This window comes from Syngnathus floridae, chromosome 2 (genome assembly GCF_059516105.1).
Source record: "Syngnathus floridae isolate MCC-2025c chromosome 2, RoL_Sflo_1.0, whole genome shotgun sequence".
Lineage (NCBI taxonomy): Eukaryota > Metazoa > Chordata > Actinopteri > Syngnathiformes > Syngnathidae > Syngnathus > Syngnathus floridae.
Window position 1 is genome coordinate 13,365,383 of NC_142414.1, and position 24,734 is coordinate 13,390,116.

The 24,734-nt window shown below is 43.1% G+C and overlaps 2 protein-coding genes across 3 annotated transcripts; both read right to left on the reverse strand.

Annotated features, from left to right (window-relative positions):
* cables2b (Cdk5 and Abl enzyme substrate 2b) lies at positions 1 to 12,532 on the reverse strand. The gene is made up of 10 exons (XM_088369032.1): positions 11,859 to 12,532; positions 6,720 to 6,815; positions 4,954 to 5,031; positions 4,743 to 4,848; positions 4,501 to 4,669; positions 4,099 to 4,196; positions 3,448 to 3,554; positions 3,218 to 3,337; positions 2,941 to 3,025; positions 1 to 2,561 (listed from the first exon to the last, which is right to left on the reverse strand). Exons 1-10 carry the CDS (start codon positions 12,419 to 12,421, stop codon positions 2,418 to 2,420), a joined length of 1,566 nt encoding a protein of 521 aa, XP_088225158.1. The 5' UTR covers positions 12,422 to 12,532; the 3' UTR covers positions 1 to 2,417.
* Positions 12,533 to 13,911: 1,379 nt separating this feature from the next.
* ccm2l (CCM2 like scaffold protein) lies at positions 13,912 to 19,213 on the reverse strand. Of its 2 annotated transcripts, none has more exons than XM_088369030.1 (11): positions 19,010 to 19,213; positions 18,422 to 18,589; positions 17,975 to 18,058; positions 17,587 to 17,770; positions 16,914 to 17,488; positions 16,666 to 16,795; positions 16,021 to 16,084; positions 15,788 to 15,944; positions 15,458 to 15,596; positions 15,049 to 15,196; positions 13,912 to 14,889 (listed from the first exon to the last, which is right to left on the reverse strand). In XM_088369030.1, the coding sequence occupies exons 1-11, from the start codon at positions 19,037 to 19,039 to the stop codon at positions 14,754 to 14,756; spliced, it is 1,815 nt and encodes a 604-aa protein (XP_088225156.1). In that variant the 5' UTR covers positions 19,040 to 19,213; the 3' UTR covers positions 13,912 to 14,753. The 2 variants fall into 2 exon arrangements, with proteins under 2 accessions (XP_088225156.1, XP_088225157.1); XM_088369031.1 differs by having other exon boundaries at positions 13,912 to 14,886; positions 19,010 to 19,212.
* Between the last annotated feature and the right edge of the window lie 5,521 nt (positions 19,214 to 24,734).

Sequence of the window (24,734 nt, forward strand, 5' to 3'; positions counted from 1 at the left end):
TTCGACATGCATTTTTTTTTTCAGTGTAAGAAGGGATAGTGTAGCACAGTGGTACACTACAGTACAACAATAACATAAAATACATTGTGAAATCAAAGCTCTGATAGGGTGGATCCAAAGTCCACATGATCGCCTTTATAATAAACTTTTATTGCTTAATTGATTCATGTTGTGTAATATTTGCTGCTATCTAGTGGCACATTTGGGGCATTGCAATCGGGAGCCGTTTCAGAGAGACTTTTCGGATACTCCTCATCGGAATCTATTTCAAATGCCTTGGGGCCAGAAATGGATACACTCTGGACTGGTTGCCAAATCATACACAATCAAGCATTCACAATATTGAGCCTAGTTTAACAATTTTAAAAAGTCTATAAAATTAGAAAGTACAATACAGAATTCAGTTCTTTTCGGAACATTTTCTTCAAACCATTATACAGTTTAACCCCCCACATTTACAAAAGAATAGTCAAATCAAAATCAGCCCACATTTCTTTTAAGAAAATAAATATTTAATATACATTGGCAGTTATCTTGGCATTCATCTCGCAAAATACCTAATCACTGATCTATTCTCTAAATTAAATAGGAAACAGTCGGTGGTCGGGAGCTACAAGTCACTAAATGTGTACAAATCACGCCAGGTAGCGACCCCTGCTGGACAAGCAGAAAGTCAAACGATAAAAACGATTATGATGAGAAAGTAAACAATTTTAGTTATCATTTTTTCTGTTTGTTTGGGATGTTTGTACTAAAAAAGGAATTTGTGGAACGATGCGGATTGTGGAATGTCAAGAAGAGTTCAACTCACTGGGATGAGACAATCAATCACCCTAAGCACTAGATACAAGTATTTTATATCATGCATTTGAAATGAAATGAGACTGCTGCGGACTCAGCTGACATCTGAGAACACAAACAATTAACTGAAATGTAATAAAAATGTCATAAATAAAAGGAAGACAAGTAGACAAAAAGAAAAAACGCAAGCTGAAATTCATCAGTGTGCGACGGGATGGGAAGGCTGCATAGAATCAAGTCTGTAATGCAAAGAACACAAAGTTGCACGAGATCTGAAAGTCACTCGACTTCCCCATGCTGCAAATGTCAATCAGTGAATAAATAATCGACTTGAGCGACATATCACAATACAAAAAAATATACATACCGTACTAACCATAGGTAAAAAAATATCACAGCCTATTTTTCCCTTTGAGAAAAATAGTTGTTGAATTTATTCAATTTTAGTTCATCAACTGGTTGCACAAAATGAAAGGATCTGGATCCAATTTTTAAGTTGATTATACAGTTACAGTAATTGTATCCAGATGGAAATTTTTGTGCAACCACTTGACAAAATAAATGATGGAAATGCAGCTGGACCTTTCTGCTATAGCAGAAAGATAGTTTTTGTTGAATTTTAATTGAGAATTTTATTTTCTCGTGGTTGCACAAATTAAAATCATCTGGACCCAGACATTTTTTAAATACATGTCCTTATTCTTTTTATCTGGATCCAGATGATTTTACTTTGTGCAATCACTGGAGGAAATACAATTTTTGTTCGGTGTAATAGGCGTTTTTTGTTTGTATGGACCAAACCGAGGAAGCGGTTTAGGGCATAAGTGCAGATTAAAGTATGGAGAAAACTGGAAGGAGGGCTTGCGAAAGGGAGGCAAATGTGACCAAAGAGGTGACGAGGGAAGACTTGCAGATAGAAGGAAGAAGACCTTGAGAAAATGACATCAAACATTAGATTGCTTTGAGAGTCAGCAATTGGATGGGTTGACCATTTTGCAGGAATCGTCTGGAATCTTTGGTGGACAACTGGTTTTGTCTTGCTGTTTCGGGTTGGGCCGCAGGTGCCATTTATGGGCGTCACACGAAGAACGGTAGTTCGGCTTTGTCGACTCATGTGCTCACGGAGATCAGGTGATCATCAGACCTCCAGGTCTCAGTCTTCCACAATAAAGATGAATAGAGGCAACTGCGCTGTTGAAGAGATTTCATCTCAAGTTTCACAGCTGAGGTGTGGAGTCCTCGGGGTCATTTGAAAGCCGACAGTTTCCACAGTTTGCTCGGTCTCTTTTTCAGATTCAAATCAACTGCTAACTCTGGGAACGAGTAGGCTGTCCTCGTATGCAAATTTTGCTTGGAGGGATTTGCGAGAAATCAGTCTTTTTTTTTTTATTGCGTTACACAAGAGAAAATGCCGCAAGGAATTTCATGGCATTTCTTCTTTTGGCAGATTTTTCAAAGGCCGGGTTAGGATTCCCAGACGCAATTGGAAATGGAGCGAACAATCCAGAATGCCACTCCTGTTCCATTTCAGAAAGACAACTTGTTGAGGGCCAAATAGGGCTGTTTCCCTCAAGCTGTGCAAATCAGGGAAGAAGGAAGGGTCTTCGAAGACCAAGCTACATCTGCTGCTGGACCAGCCGCCTATAATGAGGCATGACTTTACTTTCCGGAAGGTAGAGGGCCATCTCCAGGGCCACCAGGATGGTGAACTCAAAGCTTATCAGTTCCCGCCTGCCGATCCTGAAGCGCTCCTCAAGCTTCTGCTCAAAACATAACATATAGAAGGTTTGGAACTTCTTTTTTTTATCAAAACTTTCACCAAACATAATTTTCTTCACTATTTATAATAACCTGTACACACAAACACTAAAATTCACCACAAAGAAACCAGCATGAAATGATGACCAGATGCTGCCACCTAGCGGTAGCGTGTCAGAAACTCATGATTAAGTCAAATTTTTGCTGACATCGCAAAACAAACCCCCCAAAAAGAAAAAACAGCATCTGATTCCTTCTAACTGGGAAAAACCTGTGGTGAACTTGATGTTCAAGGTATGACAATACTGTAATAATATTTGTGCCTTATTTTTATCATCGCTGTTGTAAATTGGTGTGGGTGTGTGAACACAGGCATCTTACATCGATGAGATGTTTAACCTCCTGTTTTCTTAGATCACTGCTGATCTTGGCAGCCAATAGGATGCAGGCAGCTGACACCAACTTCCTGTAGAATAAAGCCAAATAAATAGGGACGTTTTAAATCAAGACCTCATTTGAAAGAAAATAATATCAATAATATCAGTCTGAGTTGGACTGTAATGATAACATGGCAACACTAATGGGAGCCATTTTGGAAATAATCCAGCCGTCAATGACTGCTCCTTCCATCTACTTTAGTAGCCAAAAGCAGGCCTACCTGTTCTGTTTGTTGAGTCGCCCCTGCAGTACCAACTTTTCAAAGTAGACAAAGGCCATTGCGATGGTGGAGGGCTGCAGGCCGCAATCCTCGCCGACCAATTGCATCTCTTGCTTCAGACTGAGACGCAGACGAGCAAAAGGTCACTCGTGAGTCACCGCGAGCGCGACCGCCTCGTGAGACGCGTTTCCGCTCGGGCATTCTCAGAAGGTGTTTGTTCTTCCACGTACCTGCGAATCTTACTCAGGGTGAGTTTGATGTGAGGAAACTTCTCCTTGAATGTCTCGTTCATGTCTTTCTTCAGGTCGGAAGGTTTCACGTACTCGATGACGGTGGTCTGCGACGAGAGAAGGAACGGAAACAAAATGATCACGCAACACTTCACGGCCAATGGAACGCTCCGAGGATGTCAAAAGCCAGCCGCTAAACGTGAATCCCAATGAAGGCGTGTTCGCGAACACATACATGAGTGGAATTATAGTTTAGCCTCTGGAGTGAAAATCCCCCGGGATGGATTAAACAGCAATGCGTGTGTGTGTGTGTGTGTGTGTGTATGTGTGTCTGCATCCCTTTGGAATAGATTCCACTAAGCTGCTGCCTATCAGGCCACCAATTAAGCTGACATCAAGGCATGTGCCTATTTGGTGCTTCTTGACATTTTTTGGTCACCATATTCTGTCGGGGTACTCGGGATTACCGCAGAGCAGAAACGGATCGTAGATTGACTGTTGCTCATGGTGGCCAAATGCAAAAAGCTACTTTGATGAATGCTGCAAAAATAGGCAAAGGTCTTGTGGGGTCGGTGTTGGCAAAGACAGAAAAGATACAAGATCTCTTCCGGTGGTTCAACATGCTTCTTCTACATTGAAAATTGTTCTCACCATGTAAGAGGCGAAGATCAGCACCCGCTTGTGTTTCCCGCAAGGCCACTGGGGGTCATTGAGGATGTTTGGGTCGTAATCTGTCATGTCCTCCAGTCCTGCAGAATAGGAGAGATGAGATTTTAAAATCTAGCCCATGCCTCGTTTATCTTGTCTAGGCCTAAGAGCAGATATCGTATCAGTTTGGATCGAGTGCTCAACGGTGGAGGACAGAACAATACGCAAAGCTTTTTTTTTTTCTCTCATATAAAGCAACATTTTGATGGGCTTACTTCTTGACTATTGATGGGTGACCTTAACAAACCAAATTGCATGATAGCAGAATTGTATAAGATGCTTCCCTCTAATTATGGAACTTTGCTCTGTATACAGAAAATGAAGTTGAGTGTTTGTGTGTTCTACCAAGGTCTAGTCCCACGGCGCTGTTGAGCCTACTCGGGGGTAAACGCCTGCCGGGCATGCTGTGAGAGCTCCTGGAAACGGGAATTTGCAGCGTGAGGTCGCTGGTGGACGATGGCTTCTGACTTGCCAGGGCGTTGGTGGGGTACAGGAACTGGGCGTACGACACCGACTGGACCAGAGGCAAAGGAAAGGTCGGGTCACGTGGGAATGGATTCTTGTGACACGGGTATGTGTTGACATACCCTGCCGTACGTCTCCAAGTGGAAACCCTCCAGTCCCATCATCTCCAAGGAAGTGGAAATATTCCCGGACGAGTGTCTCCTCCGGGGATGGCTCAGCATGGGCTCACTGGAGACAGAAAGGCGTACAAAAACATTCATTTGAGGAGAGAGCAGCCTTCTTCTTTCTAGTCCTTCCTTTCAAATGTGTTTCAATTCAACTCAGCGCGTGTACCTCAGGTAAAAGCTTTCTCCGTACGGCAGGATGGAGAAGGCCGCACACAGGGATCTTTTAGCGCAGATCAAGACGATCCTGAAGGCGACAAAACACACGTTGGCAATTCGTCTTTCCCCCCTTCACAGTTGAGGACATTCACAGGACTCAGTTTTGTGCGACTGTCGTGAACAAGCGTTTGGCTGGCAAGCAAGCAAAAGAGCATTTGGTTCCCATGATGCATGGGAAAGTCAAGTCTGTGGGGATTTGACGACGGGAAATGACCCGTATTGTGACAGGAGCAGTATATTTTAGCGCCTAACTACACTAGATGTCTTATTTCACTTGCGGCTCCAGCAAGACACAAGTTCTCTGCATTCTTGTACATTTGCTCGACTAAGCGGGTATTGTGCATGATCTCTTCTGCACGATGACATTGTGACTGGTAATCTACAAACAGCTGCGCCGCTGGTGGCAAGATCTACTTTGGAACAATCAGCCGTGAGTCTATTATTACAGAACGACTCATTCTTGTTCCCCGGACCCAGAGGTCAGATTTGTTCCGTCTGCAAGGAAGAATAGAGGAACAATTACACTGAAGGAGGAGACAAAGTAATGGCGCGGAAAGTGACAAGATGCTTCAAACAATAATGAATACTGTATTAATATGGTAATCACAATACATTTCATGTCGATTTCTTGTCTAGACGGGGATGAGTCATCTACAAAATTTTCTATACAGGAGCATAGACCTGTCTTGCTCTTCAGATTTTCTGCCCCAGAGTATGATTGCCACTGCCTGATGAAAATTGCATCCAAACACTCACTGCCGTTGATGTCTAGATAAGTAATTTACAGTTTTCTGACAATGCTTATTTGTGATTTTCAAAATTGTAAACAACTATACTGGCAAACAGGCACCAGTAGATAGCAGCAATGAAGCACAATTAAATTTTAGATAAACCCAGATTTTGAACAGATTTTGAACATGCATGACTGATTGATTACAAGGGAGAAAATGGCCACAATTTTTTTCCACTCAAATGAGCATCTATATGACTCGTATTAGCAGAGTATGCTATGTGTTTGTGTGATGCGATCGGGAAAACGTACAATGACGATCTTGGATGAATGACCAAGAGGGTGGTCGCATAAGGATGCCAATAAAGAAGAAAAAAAAACACGCCCGTGACTGACGTGCCATTCAGCGAGTCGGTTTGAGTATCAGTAAGTGGATGAACCTTTTTCTCTGCTTTTTTGTGAGAAACTCCTGTTTTTTGTTGAAGCCAGCTGATGTCGTACTCCGGATTGCTAAAAATTACAACAGAGAGGTGGAATCTAATTTTGTCTAGTGCAAGAAGAGAGTCTATTCTTTCTCATGGTAGATTTGGTGCTTATATGGTTACAGAAAACAATATTCTGCGGGACTTGAAAAACCAGTTGAAATGCTTTGAAAACCGCTGGCAGCAAACAAGTTCAAAGTATCAGCACTTCCATGGTAGGAGAGGCGCTAACATTAGCTGCGAGCATTTTAGCAGCATGCACTAACTTGTCATTGGCAAGGATATTTGGCTGACTTAAGCTTGACCTCAAGTGTTTATTGCATTAAAAAAAGTCATGCAAAGTCATGCACTTGTCATAGCGCTGCTTTAAAACGGACCCGAGATATCCTCAAGTTCAGCTCAATGCAATTGTGTGGCTCATATTATGTTTAAGGTTTTATTCCCGCTAACATGGCAAAACTGTGCCCAGACACGCCTACATAGGTGCCAGTGTTTTTGTCTCACCTGCTGCCCCTCGTGTCGTACTGCTTCATGTTTTTGATGAAGTGGATCTTCTTGGTGTGTCGCGGCCTGGGAGAACCGCCGGAGAGATTCCGGGTCCTGAAGCATGAAGACATCAATCAAGATCTCAAAATGTAACAAAAACGACACTTGATACGCAAACAAATCGGCTGCATGTACTGCATGAGTGCTTTCTGGTACTTCACGACTCAGCACATTTTAGATGGGCTCATTTTTGGATTTTGACGTCTTTTGACCTTTTCTCATGTCTTCCATTATTATTCTTGCAAATTGATACTGGAAAGAAAGCGATAAGCATTGGAGTCATTCGGTCCTTATCTAAGTGTTTTCCGCATCTAACCTCAGCTGTATGGCTGCATTGACCTCGCGGATTAAAGCAACTCGGCATAAAAATCAGGCCAAGGAGATGGGCTCGATGACATCACAGCAGTTATGCAACTGCTATGACATCAGCACAGCAGACGCACAGCAGCACCTGCGCTGGCTCAAATTGCACGCCGTGTGTATTCCCGCATCGGCGCTCCTTCAAAACAATCGGCAGCTTCAAAAGTATACTTGAGTTTCATCCATTTCGATGAGGCTCATCACTGATAATATGCCATTTCCAAGCCAGCAGATGAAACCAAAGGTCTTGCCGATAGCTTGACTAATAATAAACCATAACTTTCAAAATAAAAGCACAACATATTTGATGGGTTACATTGACTTTGTGGTCATTGTGAATGGCCGGTCAGATTTTTGGACTTTTTCTCAGCCTTCACATTTCCACAGCAATCATCATTCCACGACATTCTGGAGGATGTTCAGGAATTTTCCATTTGTGTGGGAATGACAGCCGAATGAAGACATATAAACACAACTAAGCTCAATCAATCTATCGTGCTTTGGTTGGACATAAACAAGAATCAGAAAATGAGTTCAAAATGTACGAGTTGCTGCTTCTTTCTATGAGTGAGTACAATCAGTCATTCTAGTGGCCGCTGGTTCGTCAAGCTGATCTAGTGTGTGTGGTAGCCTCCATCTAAATCTATCCCGGCATCCCAGCGGCAGATCCAATCGCATTCTAATCGGCGTGACCCGCAGTGACCTTCTCCCATGAGAACCCAGCGGCTTCTTTTCTCCAGGATGTTGTGGAAAGTTTTGTGGGAAAGGAAAAAATTCTTGACTGCTGCTGAGGACGACAATTGTTGTTTACATCCGAAACTAAGCGCACACAAATATCCCCAAGCTTTTGCTGACTCTTTGGCGTTTAGATGCTGGTGGCATGGTCGAATGGAATCGAACAAGTCTGTATCTTACTACACAGCTTGTCAATTCAAAATCAATTGGGTTATTGAATATACATGGCCGAATGCTTATAAAGGTGTCACCATCAAATATTCTATTGATTATTTTTGATTAATCAGCAAATAAAAGCAATTTATTTTGCATTCAAGTTTATTGCACAAATTTTTTCTCGGATCACTACTGAGTGGTTATTATTGTTCATTTGGTATTGTTTAATGATGAAAGAGGGAGTGATGATGAAATGTCCAATTAAGTGAAATTGAATCATAAATTAGAAAACGCTGAAGCCGCTGTTTGAGATGATGCCACTGTCGATTGTTTTACAACATGGAGCCGGTGACCAGTCCCGAAGGAGCCATTCTAATTACAGCTGGTGGCCTTTTATCTTCCAAATATAGTGGCAGTAATGCACTGTTTGAAAAGCGTCGTCTAAAAAAAGAACTTTGGGTCGTCTCTGATTTTTGTCAATGTCATTGCAGCTTTTTTTGCTTTGCAATATTTGTCACTTTCTCGGCCTTCTCAGGCCAGTGTCAACGTCTCTTAGCGCAGCTTAGATGTCCAAACAATGTCAAATAGTTTCCGGGTGTTCTATGTATTTTGCTTTTGTCAAAATACTCTTAGGAAAAAGAATTATAGCATGCTCTTTAGCACTAAGTTAAGCTGTTTTAAGAGAAGAAGTCTTGGCTCACGCAAACCAGCCATCGTCCCACCCGCAAAAGTTGAGCCATTGTAGAGTTTGGCAGTTTTACAATGACACCCAAGGGAAGCAATAGGCCATTATTTGGGACTTTGTTTATCCATCATAACTATTTACTCGTAAGACATCGACATTCTGAGGATTTTAAAAATATCCCTTTCTAGTCCCAGCTAAATGTTCTCTCGGGCTCGTCATTGAATTGACACATGAATATCTGCAGAGATGTCCTGCTCTGTCTTCACTGTTTGTCAAGGGTTTGTATTTTAAACAGGGGAGTGAGGGAGATACTCAAATCCCCTTAAAGTCAATCTGTAACACGTATTAAGCGGTCGGTCAAGCACCAGTTGGAGATTAAACGTCTTGTGCTTTGAGCAACATACGTACATTTGCAGGGGCGGGAGAGTCTGCATGATAATCACTCAGCCGGCCAGCTGCTGTGTCTCTCGCATCCTCACATACATTATGATGCATTTGCATCTACATTCACTGGGTAACTTCAATTAATGTGTAGGCATATTGCTTACATGTGCACGGCTCGAAATATTTATTTCTTTAAGGTGTAATTTTGCTTGCCATTGACTTAATTTGAGGAACTACTTTCTAATAAAGGAGCAATTTTTTGCAGGTTAATCCCAGGGACTTGGAGCAAGTGTTTTAAAATACGGCAATAAATTAGATTCCTTTATTATATAATATTTTTTTTATTTTTTAAATTCACATTGTACATAGCAGAAAACTGTTTATATATATTTTTTGCCTACAAACATTTTCAATGGGGTAATAATAAATCCCACTAACAACTGGAAGTCATTTTAAGATGAATTCCTCTTTATTTGGCAAATTTCCTTTTGTTGTTAAGTATGATGAGTTCAGAGATGCGTTTTGTATTTTTTTCTGTCTGCCTATTTTGAAGGAAATTAAGGAAATACAGCACATTATAGTACTTGGAAAATAATGTTATGACAAAACGTGTGTGTGTGTGTGTGTGCACACGCGTGTGTGTATTAAGGGTGTGGAGGGGAATTCAACTGTTTACTGGAAACGTATGCATGTTTGACACCCCAGAAAATGATGTCAGCTTAATTCTACTGCTCCATTTTGTTTCTCATTGTTACGTGTATGCTACTTGTGTGTGCGTGCCCATTATTGCATGTGAACCCCGTCTATCTGCTCCACCCCTCATGTCATTCTGTTTTCATTACACTGGAATTCTTACCATCCCCATAAAAGTGAATATTGGAGGTGTCCATTATTGCATGTGAACCCCGTCTATCTGCTCCACCCCTCTTGTCATTCTGTTTTCATTACTTTGGAATTCTTAACAGCCCCATAAAAGTGAATATTGGAGGTCGTGTACGAGTTGAAGATGAATTAGGTGGGTGGTGTTGACATCGTATCAGTCACAGTTAATGTTAACAACAAACATATTATTGTAAACAATTTTGGGGGGTTGACTTCCTCTTTAAATGTCACTTTTAAAAATACATTTCCAATTAAATGGCAAACTGGCTGACATTTTTATGCCAAGTATTGTCAGTATCAACTGAATGTACTATTACTAATATAATTCCAATTTAGTTGCTTTCAAAATCTACTAATCAGTTTACCAAGTTACTTTTCGGAGCGAGTCATCATTAAAGTTACTTTTCAAGGTAACCGTGGCAACACTGCAAGCGAGTCACCAAAAGTCATTAAGTTATCAATGTAAGGAGAACAAATGGCAGCTGGTGCTTTGTTTGGACTGATGAGTTGTTATGTAAGGCTCATATTCACAGCTTTTCGTCACATGCAAATAGGTTAAGTGGTGTTTATTGCCACAGGCTTGAAATGATGCCAGAATGATGACTACAAATGTGGGCCAGCACGTGCAAACTTCCTTTTAAGGTAAACGCATTCGCTCCATTTATCTTGACGAGCTAATCTCTTGTTCTGTTTTCGTCTATGTACACCATCCCCCCTCAAAAAACATTTTGCATTTTTGTGACTTGATGTTGCCTGTGGTTTTATCAATCCCCTCCCCCACTTCCTCTCTGCAGACGCCAGTTCACAATTCAGCGTCATGCATCAACAGCCTTCACAATCGCCAAGCGACCGCCAATCCATGACATCGCAAGTGGCCCACTGTTTCCAGATTCTCTCCAATTGTTAGCATCATTATTCCAAAGCAAAACTTCCCCAAGATAAGATAAGAAAATCATGCGCTCCCAATTGGGGAATAACTGATATGAGGCCCCAGGCACAACGGTGACAAATGGCAGCTTGGACAAGTAGTGCAAAAGTTTCCCTTACTTCAGCATCTCTCTTGCTTTCAAAAGTGTGCTTGCTTTGCTCAGTTTGTCACACTAAAACGCGATCACTCAAAAAAGGACAGCACAAGACAAATAGTTCCTTCCTATTCTTGATTAAATCAGCCAGTACAGAGAGTTTGTCTAGTCAATTTCTGCCCACTGGGAGCAGGCCTCCTAAACATTTGAGTTCAGAATTTCATACTTTTTACAGTCCCTATTCTCCAGACTTCTTGGTAAAATAACATTAGGATTATTATACTTTTGTAAATAGCTATGTATAATTTTGTCAACTTTGTTTAATTTTTTCTATACTTTATCAGCTTGTGTCAGTTGTCAAATTGAGAGTGAAATTTGCTCCTGCTTGATTTGGTGCAAGCCCATTTTATGATCTTGATTAATGTACAGCATGTGCATATTGTCCATTAATTAAAAATTTCAAGGACAACAAAATAAATCATTCAGGTGACAACAATTATTGAATGTTGGTTTTATATTTCTTTTTTTAAACTTTATTATGCTTTTATCATTCTCAATTGTAAACATTTATCTTTATTGTTTTTAAGTTATTTATACATATATGCAAAGTTTAGTTATGGTAGTTATTTGTTGTTCATTTTATACAGGTCGTTTATTTAATAAAAGATAATTAGTTATCCATTATACTAATTTTTGTTTTTGAGGGGGGTTCCCCCCTTTCATGGTGCCCCAGGTGATGTAGATACGCCCCTGGGCTGGCGAACGACGGTGAAATTTTCCGGAACAACAAACAAACAAACAAACAAACAAACAAACAAACAAACACACAAACAAGAAGACAAAGTTCTGCTCTGTCTCGTCTTTTGAACTCACCTTTGCCTCAAGTCGGAGGACAGCGAGTTGCAGCTTTGCACCGACAGCAGCGTGGAAGACTTGCGCGGAGTCGCTGGTGAAGGCAGCAGGCTGCTGTTGGATGCCGACGGTGACGGAGAGAGGAGGTGGCCATCGGCCACCAAGGGCGCCGAGTCCCTGCGACGGCCGAGCAGCAGCTCTGCACCCCCCGCGTCGGAAGGCAGGACGACGATGGGCGGCACGGCCAAGAGCCCTGCGCCCGTCCGCTGCGTCGCCGTCGTCGCTTTCACGTCCTCGCAGCTGACGGAAGCCAACAAACTCACCGAGCACGTCCCGACATCGCTTTGCGGCTCCAGGAGCGCGGCGGACGCGAGCTCGCTCCGCTCCGGGACGGCATCCTGGTGCCCCTGCGTCCCTCCCCGCTCGGCTGAGCCACTATGCACCGGGCGGCCGTCCAGCGAGATGTTGGAGAGGAACAAAAGAGCGGCTCGTCTCCGGTTTGAATTCTCGCGGTTCCTCCGGATCTGCTCCCGAGTCTGGCTTTTAGTGACGGCCCCGAGGTGGCCGCAGGCGGCCGCCGCCATGCTGCGCGTCCCAGCGCAGAGAGTCCAATTGGGAATCTTACTCTCAACTGTCAAATCCCTTTTACCCGGCTCGAGACGGCTTAAGCCTTCCCACGCTCCTATTGGATCAAAACTGGCTGCGTCATGACGTTGCCGCACGCACACTTCCGGGAGCAGATGACGCTGGCAAAAACAACAACAATAACAACAACAACAACAACAACAACAATAACAACAATAAAAACAACATGACACTGTCAATTGACTGGACTTAAAGCAAAGAGTTTGAAACTTGTTCCAAATGAGAGACACTTCTTGGAAAGTGACTCATGCAAAGGGCTCTCAGTTTTGAAATGAGTCACCTTTGCTCAAATGAAGAAGTTGGTTATGAGTAACAAACGGTTACTCAAAGACGCTGATTTCTCACAATTTAATACCTAACCGTAATAAATATGCAATCCTTTAATTCTTGATATGAAATCCTGCAGATTTTCAGCATTTTCAAATTCTCCAACATTCAGAAGAAATCATGTCTATGATTGATGGCTATCTTGTTGGTGTCGTTTTCTTCTTGTTAGCAGTTGGCACCTGGCTTCTTTTGGGTGGCGGAAAAAGAATAATCACCTCGAAACCACAGGTGCCAAACTCCAGTTCTCGAGGGCCACTATCCTAGATGATCAGCTCATTAGCAAGCTCTGCGGGAGCCTGATAATGATCCTGATCATCTGATTCACGTTTGTTTGTGGTGACAGGATGCTGAGGCATTAGTATTATCACCCCGGCCCTGCCCGACAGCAACAGCACCTTTGATTGGCTGTCAGCACGTCGCTGTTATGAAACCACAGAGGATTTGCTCGCTCTGATCCCCGCACTGACACCACTGTGGCTGTCAAGCTGCTAAATATAACCGGCGGGAGGACGCACCTCGCTGTATCCCGGCAGGACGAGCGTTTGGGCACACGCGTGCCCTCTGGTCGCACACATCTGAAAGACAACAAATGAACTCCCAGTGACCTTCCAGCTCTCATGAGCTGACAGCTGGTTTAAATCCAAAGCTGATTGAAATCTTCTGGGTATTAAATTTGTAGTTGTACAATGTTATGTCAACTTCTGCTTCTGACAGAAACCCCAGGGGGGCTATTGTGGGGTCATCAGAACCCAGTGGTCTTGGCCTGCATGTTAGCACTTAACCCTTTGACTTTTAAACCACACGTTATAGAGGACCAAAACTGCCAAAATACAAACTAAATTAAGAAATAAAAGTGAAAATGTAAATGTAAAAATTAAATAGTTGAGTACACCTCTGACGCTATAAACGCATAACTGCGGGATGATTCAAGGACAAGCCTGAGCTCGTTCTGACGAGTGACTTTATCAAAGAGGGAAGTTTAAAAAGCAAGCTTTTGCTGGAGAGGCTGTCCAACGACGGAAAGACAGATCTGCTGTAGTGCGGCGCCTGATCAATGGAAACCATATTATGTACTGCATAAGTACTGCGAGCAATTCTGCGCCATGGGTTCATGGTGCGTTTAATACCAGCACACAGGTACAGATTACAAAGATCAATGACAGCGCTCTAATCCACTGATGAACATTGCTTTCATTTCATCACTCTGCTGTCACAGGAGCACAAGTGCAATGAGCAGCCCCCCCCCCCGATATTCCTTTGACTGTAAGAGCAAAGAAACGAGCCTATTACATCACAACTCTGGCTGGATGTTCAGTGAAACTGACAGAGGTCACACGCCTGGCGGTGGGGAAGCAATGCACCATGGGAAGGTTGTGAAGTATGCCCTGCATTGGGGCGGCTCACCGTGGAGTGTTAACTAAAAAAACATTTATTCATTTACTTTTATCACAAGCCTTGTCTTAGATATTGTTTTTAGATATTTTATTCCCTTATTTTGCGCTGCCACTGAAAGACGAACACAAGACCAAGGAAAGCGGGATTTAAAACACTAACGCTATCACTACTTGGTCTCACGTTGTAAAATATCTAATGTTTGTTTTATTTTTAAAAATTGAAACATGAACCTAAAATAGAAAAAATATACATATTAAGAGGGCAGAGAATAAATCCCCTCTTTGTCCCTACAAGTGTTTGCTGGTGTGCTGGGTTTATGGAATTCAGAGTCTTCAATGAAGCTAACATGCTAACATGTTGTTGTTGTTTTGGTTAATGTCGGAGGAAAGCGGAGTTCGGCAAACATAAAAACTCCATACAGAAAAGTCGCAGCTGACATTGGGACCCCGGGACCATAGAACTGGAAGGCAGACATGCGAGGCTGCAAGTTCACCGTACAAGATGCTACTTGATGATTTTAGACTATTGAGGTTGAGGAATCTACTTGGATCACAGGTAGTAATCCTCCTCTTCAATATCAGCATGTACTTCCCCAAAACCAAGGGCTTGGATGTCGTGTGTGATGTCACTGATACGGCGGTTGAACTCTTGAGACCCCGACGTCAGAGAGCAGCTGTCGTACCTGCTGGGAAAACAAGCAACTTATTAATGATGTGCAGCGTACAGCATTTTTTTCTTCTTCATTAACAGACTAAGAGAAAATACTAAATATTTTATTGGCTCTTCACAGGTTTTTGCATTCAACTCAGATGTATGAGCCCGCCCCCTGCCCCGCCCCTCATACCCTCTCATGGCAGTGGCCGACGTGTTGCTCATACTGCGCTTGATGCGTCCAAAGCTGTCGGTCAAAATTCCACCTTCGCGGATTCCAATACTTTCCAGGAAGCTCTCGAAGACGCCCACGTCCTTATCCGGGATAAACGGCCGCATGCCTGCAAGTCAAAATGTTTTGTTGAAAGATGGCTCTTAGTACGTCATTGGACATTTTCTCAATCTGGAAGTGGAGTGCAGAGTGTGGTGGTCCCAGGGATCCACTAGGGCTTCAAATTAGGATTTATACATGCATGTTGAGGTGGCATCACCAAACAAACTCCTGGCGGGCCCTCTGCTGCAATGTCAAACGCTAAAATAGCACCTGCTCTCGGTTATGACAAGTAGCTTCACCATACTTATGGTTATTATCAGCTTCTCACCCATTAGCAGAAACTTGCGGTTGTCTCCATACAGCTGCAGCAGCTCGGAGCAGAAGTGTCCAATGTCCGAGCCCAGCCTGTATTCTCGCAAAAAGGTCGCAAAGTGTTGCAGCTCCACGGCACTCAGCTTGTTCCTCAGCTACACACACGCACACACACACACACAATTAATCAGTAGATATATCACAGTGAATTTTGAAAATCAATTCACTTTGAATTTTTGCCAATTGTTATTCTTCAATGGCTAATCATTTTTTAATGTTATATTTTCACACTTAATGAAGTTTCATGATTCGCATGGTTTCCTGAGGATACAAAATCGTTTTTCACCGTGATCATGTACTCCTGCATGAGCGCTAGGGTGGGATTGCTTTCTCCTGCGTCGTTGGCCAAAGCCAGACCACGATGGGAGTCCTGAAGCGAAAGCGATGAACTCTCGCTATACGTCTCACTGTAGTAGAGCTCAAACGCATCCTGGGATCCGTCACTAAAAGAAAGCAAAGAAAGTGAGGACATCTTGAATTGTCGGGGGATGAAGAAAACTGAAGAAGCTTGAGACTGACTATGAGCTGCAGCAGCTGAACTCTGGATCATAACTGTACGATGCGTCCGTCAGGCAGCTGTCACCTGTCACAAAAAGTGACCCTATTACTACTAGGGCTGCAAAAAAAAATCTTCAATTTGGAAAGTTTCAATGGGAGTCAACAGAAGTTTATTGCAGAGATTGAAGCTTGGCTCATAATAGAGAATTTAAAAATAGTTGGATGAAATGTTCTTCAGCACAGTCATGATTAAAACAAGCTGATTTCATGCATGTATGCTTGAAAATGAAGAGCCAATTGCATGAATAAAAGAGTTCAACAAAAATAGAGAGGCTCAGCAATAATTGTTAATGCAATTTTCTGGAGACAAACAGGCTCTTTCATTTGAACATTTTGGCGGTATTTATGGATTTTGTTAGATCTTTAGTGGATTGGCTTGAGGGGATGAGTCCTTATGAACTCGTCCTTTGTGTTTAATGAAAAAAATTATTGCTCAATAACATTAGTGATCAATTTTGACTTACAAACAAATGTTAGGAAATATTCTGTTGTTTAATTGTTTTATTTTGCGTGCATATCACATGATGAAACAACATGCATACATATTTATGCATATGACTCCTCCCAATCATCCAACTTAATCCAGCGTTAAATGACTCCACTCACTTCTCTGCAGCCAGTAGCGGTCCGGCATGGTGTGGTGAAATCCTGCTCTGTCCACGCACTCAATAGTCTGATGGCCGTAAATGATCTGGAACATCTGGCAGATCAGCGAACAGTATTCCTCCGCGGCATCCTAATGGGACACACACATCAAAAAGTCCTCATGTAGTGCTGCCTGATTAAAATTCGATGGATGGACGGACGGATGGATAAAATGGAAGTACAAACAACTGGTGCAAGAGACAACCCACCCGGTTGTCTACGGCCAGGATGACAAGGTTGCAGTAGGCATCAGGGCACGGGGTGGGCTCCAGTGGGTTGTGATTCCTCCTCTCCCAGCTCCCGTAGCTCTTGCCCCTCTCCCAACTCCCCGTGCAGGCCTGCCGCCGCTCCCAGCTTCCTGCACCCCCTCCTCCTCCTCCTCGCCGCTCCCAGCTTCCACCTCCTCCTCCGTGCCGCCTCTCCCAGCTCCCTCCGCCTCCAGGCGCCACACCGCTCGCCGGCCTCGGCCGACGACTCTCCCAGCTGCCGCCGGTTTTGCGTGTGGGTTGCCTCCTCTCCCAGCTTCCACCTGCTTGTTTCCTTTCTAAACTCCCGCCGCTGCTGCTTCCTCCTCCTCGGTCGACGTTCTGGTTCTTGTCGTGGCTGCTCCTGGACAGTGACGGCCTCCAGTCCACTCCGCAAATGGTGTGGCGCCGCTCCATCGTACCACCGGAAGGTCGCGGGTCAGCGTTGCAGCTCACGGTTTGACGTCGACTGTCGATGCTCGCCGGCTTCTTTCGGTCCAGGCTGTTGTCGCCGGAGACCACAGTGTCCACGTTTAACCCTGAACCACAAGTATGCAAAACACCTCTTCAAAAGTCTAAAACTGTTCTTTTGCTATGTTTACACAGGGTAGTCAAATCAGTTTTTTGGAAATGTCACCTGTCTTGAGGACCAGCAGGTGCAGCGCATCATCTCTCAGGTAAGATGCGGCGGCAATCTCGTGCGTGGGAATCCTCATCAGGAGCTTCTCGTTGTCTCGCCATGTCAGCAGGAGACAGCGAGCGGACAGACTTAAGATGCAGTCCTGCTCCACACTGGTCTTGGATGGCAGAACCCTCAGCTGCTGCTCAACAGCACAATTCCGTCACTACGATGTCACCACTCGTCGCTAATATATTACTTCCTCATGTAGAATTCTCATATTTCTGCATTCATTATTAATATTATATGCATACTTTAGCCTGTGCTGTCTTTACTGGAGCTGAATGTATTTCGTAATGAGCCAAGCTTGAGCCTAACAATGACAATGATGAGTTAAACTACCAACCCTGGCTGTGTCCAGCAGTTGCAGCAGTTCATCTCGACTGGATGGATTCAGAGAGACCGACACCCAGGTCAGGTGACCCAGGAACTGATGGGAAAGGTCATGTGATCAGAACATTGTGACACATTCTACATTCATTCCCAAGCATTATGCCACGGCACATTCAAGATCGTACGGCAACTTTCCAAACAAACTTGTAAAATGCTTCACTGAAAATAATAAAACCACAAAGCTACTCATGCAAACATGGTAATATACAAGAGAAAATGTCATTTTAAAAAGTAAACAAGGTAAAGTAAATTAAAAGATAACAAGTGACTCCAATTATATCTAAGTTGCCTGAAAATGATTTGCTACAAATAATGTATCAATGCAATCAACATAAAGTGAAAGGCAATGAATGCAGGTTGGGAAAAACTGTCGTCTGTGCTGGAATTGTGCAAATGCTACCTTGACCTCCTTTTCCACATAGTCGAAGATGAGTCTCTCAGGGTGGATGAGGAAATCCGGAGGGTAGAGGGGGACGGTGTGTAGGGGACGCCGGTAAACGCTGCAGCGCTCCGACGGCCTGCGACTGGCTTTGGACCACACTAGACGCTTAATGGGGGACACCAAACCCTTGGCAGGGACACCACATGAACAAATATTGAGGGGGGGATGTAAATGAAGGATTTACTAAAAGAAGTCTGGGACAGTTAAGGAATTCAAAATGGGTCCAAATAAGCGAAAGATTAATTTAACTCACAAGTACTCTAGCAATGATTTAAAGCAACATTTTCTTTTCAAAATAGTTTTTTCACAGAACTTTACTAGCCAGCATGGAATGAAATTGAAACATTTCACAAGATCATTTTTGACTACATTTCGAGTGTGTGGCAGGAAGTGAAGGTACAAAAATATGCCGCAACCAATCATTGGCACTCTTTTTGTTTGTCTGTTTGTCCGTATGAGATTATTTCCCAATGATCATGTTACAAATAGATGACAAGGCTCCTCCTGAAGCAAATGTAGGGAATTGTAAAAAAAATGGGAAATTACCTTTTTGGATTTCTTGGGTTCATAATCCATTTTTGGTCAGCCGCTTTCCATCAAACTTTTCTAATCCAGTCTGATAAATTTGCTATCATTTTCTTTACATTGTTACCTCGACCTCTCCAAATTCTTGTTCTTCGCCTCTACACTGATTGTTTTGTCCTCATATTGTTCGGACACACACACACACACACACTTACACGCAGGCACACACACACACACACACACACACACACACACAGAAGGGGACGGCAGGAAGCAAAGGAAGGCCACTTCCTGTCCAGTAGGAAACTCCACCAGAGGCTGATAAGACCCCATTATCACTAAACAACACACACGTACACACACATGCACACGCAGACACACACACACACACACACACACACACACACACACACACACATACACACACACACACACACGCAGACACACACACACGCACGCACACATGCACACGCAGACGCACACTAACAGACACACACACACAGACACACACAGACACACACAGACACAGACACATAAAGACACACACAAACACACAATAAACATGGATGGAGGGAGATTTTTGAAAATATTCATCGTTTTTATTCAGCTTTGAGATTCAAGGTGTTTTTTCTTTTAAATATTGTTCATCAAATTTATTTTTGTCATTAAAATCAACACTCAATCACAGCCAACAGATGTCGCTGTCCCCTAATACAATTTTGACGTGCAACTAAACTGCTTTGCATTACAAGCACGAAAATAAATGCTGCAGGATTCTGCAAGCAAATGATGAAAGCAAGCAAATGATGAAAGAACATAAATTTTGCCCTACTGCTGTTTTGTATGAGTTGGCTGAAATTGATTTAGTTAAGGTGGTGAGGCACGGGGGTGTTTTTTCAACACTGTATAGAGTTGGCGTGTTAATCTCCACAATTGTGTCATCATTACTGCACTGTCATTAACATGCTGCCTCTCCTTTCAACGAAGTCAAGCCAGCCGCCCTTTTATCTGTGTGTGTGTGTGTGTGTGTGTGTGTGTGTGTGTGTGTGTGTGTGTGTGTGCGTGTGTGTGTGTGTGCGCGTGTGTGTGTGTGTGTGTTTGTGTGTGTGTGTGTGTGTGTGTGCGTGTGTGCGTGTGTGCGTGTGTGTGTGTGTGTGTGTGTGTGTGTGTGTGTGTGTGTGTGTGTGTGTGTGTGTGTGTGTGTGTGTGTGTGTGTGTGTGTGTGTGTGTGTGTGTGTGTGTGTGTGTGAGGTGGGGGCACTATCGGGTACATGGGCGACATGATGAGGTCACATTTGCCCCACTGTTGTTCTCTCCACTTTGCTGTCAGTCCGCTGGGAACAAATGTTGTGTTGTTTATGGATCAGACCTCTTTGTCACGATTTGTGTGGAAAGCCTCGTTTTCTCGCCGCGCTCGCCCACAGGACGACAAACAATGTCTGGGCGTAAATAATCGTCAGTGGTTGTTCTTTTGTGTACAACTTGTTTTCCGGTGGAAACTTCTATGGGAACCTGGAGAGGTCAATGTGTTTGTAGGTCAGGTAGTGTTTTTTTGCAGAACATCAAAAACATGTTGACATCATGGAAGTCCCGAGATCTGAAACACTGCAATATAAAAAAATATCTTCTGACTCCAGTGTTTACACGTTCAGACATAATGATGTGTGCATGTTGACATGCATGACAAAGCTATAAGGACCTTGCCTGGATGTTTTGGAGTTCTGGGCCAAGTGGGCAAGTGTAAGTAGGCCAGCAGGATCACGCACCACTGCCTCTATTCGTTGGACAAAGGTGGAGCCAACAGGGTTCAAAATGTCCGACTGAAGTAAAGTGGGAACAATGGAAGCAATGACCAATGAGAATGTGATGTGTATGCATGTGTGTGGGTTTTGAGGGAATGGGGAGGAATCCTAGCACTGAATGACTCTCACACCTTTGACCTCTTTTCTGATACACAAGCCTTTCAAGTGGGAGAGGTGAACCAGGATACCTGGATGATTTGTAATGGACATCAAAAAATATTGGCCAACACAAATGAATTGCATTTAGCATTTTTGCACACATGTTTAAGACAGTGGATAGCATCCAGACAAATTCAGTCTGAAATTAGTCCCCATATGGTTATGTTCTTTTTTTTCCTTCAAATTAGTGACCAATCTAAAGTAGTGAAAATGACGACGGAATGTTGATGACTCAACAAACATGGTCTTTTAGAAATGTGCTGGTTTTCAAGATTTGAGCTGACCCCAGCGAGATGCCATTCAAATGCAATATGTACGTATTTCATAATTTTTCTTCTTCATGTCAGGCTCGGCACAATGACAAAGATCGACCCATTCTGAATGGATCAAGTGTCCGCTGTCGACTCCCATGCGTGCTGACGACGGCACTACAATCAAGTGAACTCTGACCCATTGTCAAGCCTGGTTGTCAGGGATACAAGTGCAACTTAGCTGTACATGGGCTGTTTGTCAGGAGTCAATGTACTTGACATCAGCGAGGAACAGGGGAAAAGGTGGTGGCGCCTGATGCTTCCAAACTCATTGAGTGTTCGGGGGGGTCAAACCTTTGACCCTGAGGGCCATCCGCTATAGTGCCATCGGATGGATGGATGGATGGATGGATGGATGGATGGATGGATGGATGGATGGATGGATGGATGGATGGATGGATGGATGGATGGATGGATGGATGGATAGTCCAACATGTGCAATAGCCTACTCAGATTCTACAGTTGGCCACAATGCAATATAAGACGAGGTCAGCCATTTGCAGCTGAACTAAATAAATAAAAAATCCCAGCAGGAATGCCTCACACGTTTTCAAATAAATGAATATCGGGCTTTTTAAAATGTTTTTGGCAACGTATGATGTAGATAATGCGCTGTATAAGTCTTATGCAATTATTATTATTAATTGGGGCAAATGTTTTTTCTGGGAAATGATTTATTTCCCAGTTGAATAACCTGGGGCTTAGCCGTGCCAGAATCACACCAACCCTGTGTCAACTCAAGTGTCTCATTAAATAGTTTTGTCCTGGCAATGCACGAAATGACCTGAACGATACATCATGCATTTGGAGGAACATCTTTTGTGCTCGCGTTGACATTGAGGAAGATCCACATACCGTCCGGTTAGCTTTGCGAGGCAATTAGCACAACCGACAGCCATTATAGTGCAGTGACCTTTGGAAAGGGCGCCATTAGGACAGCAAAGGCAACATAGACTGACTGTAAAACATTTGGAGGAGCCTGTGTGTCAGCAGTTGAAGCCCGTTTTGGAGTCAAGTACTCACGTTTAACACACACATATTTTTTCAATTTGGTGAGCTCCAGGGATTTCCTTGTCCACATCTTTGATTAGGGTGTGTTGGAAAATATGATTTCTGTACATTTTTTTCACATGTGTTATCCTGACAAATGACGTGATTGGATTATTGCAAATGTTTGCGGATGGGTGAATAGTAATGAGTGTTGAAATCAGCGGATGACCACACTAGATGGAAATTTGTGAGAAGATGGGACAAACGAATTGGGCATGACGAACAAATGTATCAAAGAGAAGCTCAAAGACGTATTCTGTTCATCGGATGCTTGTGCTGTATGCTTGTTATTTCTTCCTGCAAGAAAATTCCATCATCTAGAAGCTTATACCGGTCTCTTGGATATTATACAAATCATTTTAACTCTAACATTAAGCACCAAATAAGCACCAAAGAAGCTTAAAGCTCCACACAAACGACTCACAAGTGGGGATCTAACGTTTCATTGAAAAAAAAACCCCTGAAACTTCACATTGTATTCTTTGATCTGTGAGGATTTTGTAACTAGATTAGATAGAGGCATGTGTGTGTGTGTGTGTTTGCACAGTAGAACCGGCCTCCTCACAACTAATTCTCTGTATGACTACATACAGGCCAAAACTTGCATGCATGACAAAATAATAATGCTCCCCACTTTTTCTCTCACACCTGCAGCTGTGGATGAGCCCAATAAAGAGGCCTTTGCTTCCATTCCAGTATCATGACAAGGACTGAATGAACAGAGAGAGGCCACCTGACTGTTTAATGAGCATCCAGTGTGGTCATGACATCTGCTGCAGGGGTTTGATGTTTACGACCTCCACAATGTAAGCAGACGCCGACATTCCAAAAGCATAATTCAGCGCAAAATTCAAACGTATTTTTGTCAACACTGCTCAGTAAGACAATGCTGCTTATTGTGAGCTCAGTTTGTAGGTCTAAAAAGTTATGCAAAGCAAATGGGATGCACCCCCCCCTCTATTTCCCCTATGTATTTTTTCCACCGAGTTGCACAGAATATAACTCACATTAGTATGTGTACAATAGAAGTATAGTAGTTCACTTCTAAGTGGGTCGTCCAATTATGCTGTGCCTTACTTTGAGGCTACTAATCCACGTACATGACATGAACATGTATTGTGTGTGGCACGTGGAAAGCACTTTGTCAGACACCACTTAAGACATGGTGAGGTATTCATTATTTAGAAGCTTCAACTTGCTGTCTCTTAAAATGATTAAGAAGCAAATTAACTTGCATGGATGGGGAGAGAGGGTCTTTAACACCCCCGCACTTGGCAAAATGTTGGCACATTTTCATCCATCTTGAGCAAGAAGTCACCTCTCGCTCACCTCAAACTCTGGCCCTCTTCCAGTAAAGGATCGACCTACGTGCAAATCTCATTTCCAGTATTCTCAGTAGTCCTTTTATTTTTGTAACATTACATTGCACGAACAAAGCAAACAAGCAAGTGATACGTATGAAACAATTGCACATAGCAGACAAAGTTGGCAAAACGTAGAGCGTGCCCCTTGATCGCAATTGAACTTTTCAACTCTTTCAGATATTAGATCTATTGACGGGTTTTGGATAAGAAACATATTTCATCACAGGAAACGTGGGCGATATTTGGTGAACACGGATACAAATTTCAACTGATATGCACACACACTTTTTAAAAGCATTACTTAGCACCTAAACTATAACTCTTGCTGACAGAGTTTTTCAAATAAGAGGCATTGCGTGCTTCCTTTAAAATGTTATACATTGAAGGCGCAACTGGAGAAAAAAGGTCAAAAACAATGGCTTGTAAACAAACTCACAAAGAACGCAGACTGCCTGGTAAAGACGGACCACTCCGTTCGGACAAGGTACACCAATTGCATGTCCAATTGCACATTTTATTGAGCGATAAGAATTTTTCTCATTTTACACGTGTAAGCTAAGGCACGGCCATTAAGTCCGCTGAAGCGACGCTCTTGCTCGTCCTTGCCAACGCCGAGATATCCATCTGAAATTCAATGGTGCTTTTAATAGGTTAGCCTGCTGAAGCCTAAATCCATATGTAGCTGTTAGTATAAGTCAAATGGAAACTTCACTTGAGACATCACATGTGATAGCTGTGCTAACATTATGTAAATGTGTTCCTCTTGCCTACTGAAGTGGAAACAAAGTAAGAGCCTGCATAATTGCCTCTGGTGTCCCGCCGTACAATCTGACTTGAGTCGCTCACATACTATATACGTAATTCTGCCACTGTGTAAGCCTAATTGTGGGGGGACGAGAAGCCATTTTGACACAGCAGCACACCAACAAAGAGAGAGATGTTTGCCAGCTGCTTGCTGTGAGGACTGAAAATAGGCCTTGGACTTGTTTTGGGGGTTTTCATTGCTACAGCTGTTTTTTTTGTTTTTTTTTGTAATGCATGTGTAAAATAAAGAAAGAGA